The sequence below is a fragment of the Protopterus annectens genome, chromosome 13.part0 (assembly GCF_019279795.1).
Source record: "Protopterus annectens isolate FY-2018-M chromosome 13.part0, PAN1.0, whole genome shotgun sequence".
Classification (NCBI taxonomy): Eukaryota; Metazoa; Chordata; order Ceratodontiformes; family Protopteridae; genus Protopterus; species Protopterus annectens.
In genome coordinates, this window is record NC_056747.1 from 665,810,895 (window position 1) to 665,817,086 (window position 6,192).

At 38.4% G+C, this 6,192-nt stretch overlaps 1 protein-coding gene across 1 annotated transcript in view; it reads right to left on the bottom strand.

The window, feature by feature from the left end:
- The window catches only part of SCARF1 (scavenger receptor class F member 1), a 509,524-nt gene that overhangs the window by 351,187 nt on the left and 152,145 nt on the right, over positions 1-6,192 (bottom strand). The window contains exon 3 of the mRNA XM_044054355.1: positions 1,257-1,358. Within this exon, the coding sequence (XP_043910290.1) occupies positions 1,257-1,358 (102 nt within the window). The remainder of the gene's footprint in view (positions 1-1,256; positions 1,359-6,192) is intronic.

Consider the following 6,192-nt stretch of genomic DNA (forward strand, 5'->3'; position numbering starts at 1 on the left):
AGTGGGAGGGGTTACACAATTATGCATGTAAATTTTATGTTAATCAGCACACAGATTTGTACCTATTTTTTCATGGGCCTTTGTCCAGATTTTTGTTTTTTCCAGGTTGAGAAGTATGGAGGGATATGATATTGGTGCCTAAGATGTCAGGGAGATGTGGTAGGATTGTCCCGAACAGGAAAAACAAACAGGATAGGCAAGGCTACAGGCAACAGATTACAGGCATCATTTTCTCCCAGGATCTATGGAAGTACATCACTGAGAGGGTTGTGAGCACAATGTATCTACTACCAAACTTGATGGTGGAGAGGAAATCAATAGAGGCTTTAAAGAAGGAGTAAGGTAGATAAAGAAGCAGTAACATGGAAGAGAAGAAGAGGGATTGTCTCCTTTTTCCATCAAATAAAAGTGATCTAGAAGGACATGGTGCGCTCCTAATATAAATAAATTACAGTTCCTCTCAAGTCTTCTAGGATGATTGCAGTTCTTGAATCTGTGAGGTTATTTAGTTAATAAACATTGGAAAGCAAATTTTAAGAGACATCTATAGCTTCTTAGTTCCAGTCCACAAATTAAAGATTTTCACAGGTTTCCTAGAACAGCATAACAAGCAACACATTTTAATATTTAGTGAATGCAATGAAATTTAGAAGACTGCAATAAAGTAAGAATTTACACTTTAAGGAATGCATGACAAATTATTTATTTATAAATACATTTAAAATGGTTGTGTATAGATATTAATAAATATGCATCATATTATTTCCCATAGTTTTCATATTCACAGGGTCTCCAATTACAGAATGCCAGCTTTACATGTGTGCAATCTGACTGCTGGAATTGCATGAAATTAAAATGTTGTGCTGCAGAGTGTGTCAATATTTCATATTTGGATAATTCAGAAACAGCATAGGAAAACATCTGTCTAAATTAAGAAAGTTGAACAATATCCCTGTAGTGTCTGCATTTTAGCTTGCTGTAGCTTTTTTCTAGCCATGCTAGGTATATTAAATGAACAGGAAAGCAATACAAATAACAGTGCACATAGTTCTGTTTCTGTAGTCTATGCACCAGATAACTAGATATTCATTAATAAATTCTGTTTTGGCTCAGAAGCATGACTGATTCATTCTGATAAAAGATATTACATTTTGAGTAATTAGTTATCCATGAAAGACCATGACAGGACAACAGCTCACTTCCTTCTAGAGCGTGTAAGAATGATACAATTGATAAAATGAATTTCCTGTACTTACGTGTTATGCAGTTTGCGCCAAAAAATCCATGTTTACAACGGCAGAATCCTGGAGCCACACACAGTTCATTGTTCTTGCAGGCATTCTCACCTTCACAAATGGCTGGAAAGAGAGATAAGTATCAGAAGTGAATCTGTGCAGTATGGATGGACAGCATATGCACATCATTTGTTTTGTCAGAGCTCAGAATCATATACCCATGAGTAGATGGATAAAACAAAATTTTTCTTCTCTTCTAGGGAACGAAATACTTCTTTTACTATCAAAACAAACAGCTTTTTTCTTGTTTATATTTTGAATTTCTGTTTCCTTTTGTCCATCAGATAAAGCTTCAAACTGTAATGAAAGAATCAAACTGTACTCTTCCCCACTGTCGGCGCAAACACGTCAGCAAGTAAGGAAGGGAGGGTGACATAGTTGAATACCCAATTTTGTGTCATGCTTTGTTAGCATCTTTCTGTGTTATGGCCAGGTACTATAGCCAAGCCATAGTCTCCCAAGCACTCTTCAGTTCTAACTCCTTTTCTTGGTGCATTTTTTATCATATCACCATGCCTTTTAAAGCAATAGCTACAGAACTATTTGTGTGACCCAAATGTTAAACCACAGGCAACTGTGTAAAGAGACAATAGTTCATTAAATGGTAGCATCTAGCTAGCTACATAATGAATACCTAAACCCCACAGTATATTTTGTTAATTTTTCTGTATTTGAGCTAATTACAACAGTTCAAAAGAGACTTAAAATGCTTGCAGGTAGGTAATCATAAATGCATTGTACCCAACTTTTCTTCCTACATATGGTTCAGACTATAATGGCACCTACAGTCGACCGTAAAAAAGTAATGGGCTACAAATTTTAAATTGTTCATTTATAAAATATGTTTTCTCACTGGTCAGCACAAATAGACTGTTGTTCCTGCTCTTTTAGATGGCATTTATCTATAAGGGTCACTGGAGAGATCCTGGTAGACTGACCCTTGTGACTAAGCCCAGGAGTTGTTCATCCTCTTTTGTCTGCAGATTTTCATCTAAAATGGGTCTGTGGTCCATCTGTGACTAGGAAGAGAACAGGCAGTAAGGCTTCATGTAGATCTGATGAGTAACAACAGCTGTTCTCTCATAGACCTCTCCAGACATATAAACAGAAAATGTCAGCCATACTGCTCAAGTAACCGCTTGTCCAACCTAACAAACAAACTAAAACTGAAGCAAAGAAAACCCACCCATGTTGGGGGCTTTGCCTCACCACAACCCCCCCCCAACTAAATATATCAACTCTGAGATCACACTACCATGGAGGTAAGGGGCAAAGGTCAACATGCTGGCCAAGCAGATACTTACCTGCAGTGAAAAAATCAACTTGAAATGAGCGAATGCAAAAACTATGTTTGTAAGGTCTTGTACTGTGTAGTGTAAACTCTTATGTGAAGGGTTAGTGGCAGGATGATGGTTTGGTGGTGTTTTTTGTTTTGTTATAGTAAGTGTTTTTCATCAGGGAAGTAGTTGTGCTTATGTGTTTCATTCATGTGAGGTATAATTGTTTTGGGATTTGGGTAATATGGTCTCGGTTATAAGGGTTTTATTCAAATGGGCTTTTGCTCATTTGAAGTAGATCCCAATAAATATATAGATAAATATAGATATATAATATGTATGCATGTGTGTGTGTGTGTGTGTGTGTGTGTGTGTGTGTGTGTGTGTGTGTGTATATATGTATATATATATATATATATATATATATATATATATATATATATATATATATATACATATATTTATATATATATAGGTCTACCTGAAAATGCTGAAATCTCGAAACGTCGACAACGAGAACACCGACACCGGAAGATCGACAATGGAGAAGACCAAGAGTTGAGAATCCCAACGCTGTGAACACCGACATGTAAAGGTAAGTGTGCAATAGGGATGGACATTAGGGTCAGGGTGTGAGTAAGGTAAGTGTGCGATAGCGACGGTCTGTAGGGTTAGGGGCGGGTTAAGTCATTTAGGGTTAGGGTGCAGGTTAGGTGAGTGTGCGATAGTGACGCACCTTAAGGTTAGGGTTTGGGTTAAGGTTAGTGCATAGATAGTTGTGTATGTAAGGTTCAGTGTAGGTTTGTAAGGTTTTTGGTGTGCTTGTGCTGTGGACAATGGAGAAGACCGAGAGTTGAGAATCCCAACGCTGTGAACACCGACATGTAAAGGTAAGTGTCCGATAGGGATGGACATTAGGGTCAGGGTGTGAGTAAGGTAAGTGTGTGATAGCGACGGTCTGTAGGGTTAGGGGCGGGTTAAGTGAGTTAGGGTTAGGGCGCGGGTCAGGTGAGTGTGCGATAGTGACAGACATTAGGGATAGGGGTGGGTTAAGTGATTTAGGGTTAGGGTGCAGGTTAGGTGAGTGTGCGATAGTGACGCACCTTAAGGTTAGGGTTTGGGTTAAGGTTAGTGCATAGATAGTTGTGTATGTAAGGTTCAGTGTAGGTTTGTAAGGTTTTTGGTGTGCTTGTGCTGTGTGTGTGCTTCTTGGACAGGGGATTTGTTTTGTTTCTTGAGTGTTAGGATTGTGTTTTGTTGGGTATGTGACGTGTCTTGTTTGTGAACTTTCGGTTTTGTGGTGTTGGTGATTTCGTTGTCTGTGTTTTAGTGCGTCGGTGTTGTCAGGTAGACCTATATATATATATATATATATATATATATATATATATATATATATATATATGTGTGTGTGTGTGTCTTTCGGCTTTTCCCGGTTAGGGGTCGCCACAGTGGAACTCCGGTCCGCTAATGAATGGTAGTTGATTTTTATGTGCCGAGTTACCAGACCTGACACACAGCCTTCAACGAAGGTACGCCCATTCATGCATGTCTCCACGCAGAAGACGCTCTAGCTGAGAATCAAACCGGACAGTGTCTTACTGTGAGGCAACAACGCTACCGCAGCACCACCACCGCGGTGTTTTATATATATATATATGCATATATATGAATATATATATATATATATATATATATATATATATACACATATACATATATATGAATATATATGAATTTCAATTCACCCTCAAAAAAAATCACTGAAAACTCATTTCACTGAATCACATTTCACTGAATGTAAGTACTGTTGGGTAAAGAAAATGTATATGCCCTTTTCCCCACTGTAGTGCATCCTTGGCATTAGTATATATAGTTAAGAAGGTGTGGGGGGCACAACCCCCCACATTGGGGGTTGGGGGGCATAGCCCCCAACCTACTTAGCTTTTATATTTATGAATCTCACTTCACTGAAAGCTAGCAATATCAAGTCAAAATGAGTTGGGGGGGGGCTACGCCCTCCACACCTCCAATTTGGGGGGCTGTGTCTCTCACACACCCCCTAACTATATATACTAACTCCAACATCACTCTACAGTGGGGAAAAGGGCATATACATTTTATTTGCCCAACAGTATTTACATTCAGTGAAATGCGATTCAGTGAAATGAGTTTTCAGTGATTTGAGCTTTCAGCGATTTGGTGTTAGTAATTTGAAATTCAGTGAAATGAATTTTCAGTGAATCAAAGTAGACCTATATATATGTATATATATATATATATATATATATATATAAGTAACATGAACAAACTTAAATCCACCCTCTCCTTAACTGACTGTTCACCAGTTCTGAATTCATTTGACCCTAACACTGCTGCAGAACTGCTCACTTCTACACTGACTGACCTGTAAAACATCTGCTTCCCAGTAATACAAAGACTATACAAGCTTAAAACTAACCAAAGGCTATACAAGCTTAAAACTTACAGCTGGTTACCCTATGATCTTAACATTTTTCTACAACCCAGAGACAAGGCATCCCATTTTTGGAAAGCACTTCCTACTACTATAAACACAGAGCTACACCCAGCTATGCAGCCTTGCAAAGCAAGCTACACACTATCATAAAATTCACCTGATGAAATCATATCAAACCTCACTAATAAAATTACTGCAAAACTTCTAGAAAGAGCTCAACCATTTTATAGGAAGAAAGAGTCCTCCCTCCATGAATTCCATATCTTCTCAACTTTCTGTTTCTGATTTCCTTTCTCATTTCAACTTTCACATCCCTTTCTCTAGCCAATTCCAAACTTCATCAGACACTCCCACCTCCTCTCCATTCATCCCTTCATTCTACTTCAGAACTATCACATCCAAGGATATCTACCCTCTGCTACCCCCCCCCCAGTAAATACACCCTTCATCCATGCTTTATTTATTACCGTAGAGACAATATCATGACCCCACTGAAACATCACCTGTGTATTACACTTAATATTATGCCTAATATCTGCAAAAATGCAATTGTGCAACCTGTCCCCTATGCTAATATCTGGAAAAATTCAATTATAAAACCTCTCCCTAAAAAAACATTCCATCCAATCCATCAGACTTTTTGCCCACTTTTATTCTCCCTACCCTAGGAAAGATTCTGGAAAAATTACTTTACTTGCAACTCACTCAGTACATCAACCAACCATCTTCTCTCGCAAAAGCAGAATGGCTTTTGGTCTGGTTGCAGTACATCCACAGCTATGTGGACACTCAGTGACAGCATTGTACTTGGAATGGACAAAGGCCTAGTTACTGGATCTTTTTTTGTTGACCTTACAAGAGCCTTTGATCTTACTGATCACATATTTCTCCTAGACCATCTCACTGAACTAGGCATTAGTGATGACACACTGCCCAGGTTCAAAAACTACCTCTCTAATCATCACTTCTCAGTGAATTTCAATGTATCAACTTCAGCCTCAGTTCCTCTTCATAAGGTTATACCCCAAAGATCTATTCTGGCACTTTTCCTCTTTTCTATCTATATTAACAAACTTCATTTTGACTTACCCCATCATGCTCTCCTGCTTTATGCTGATGACACAGCCCTATTCCATTCTAA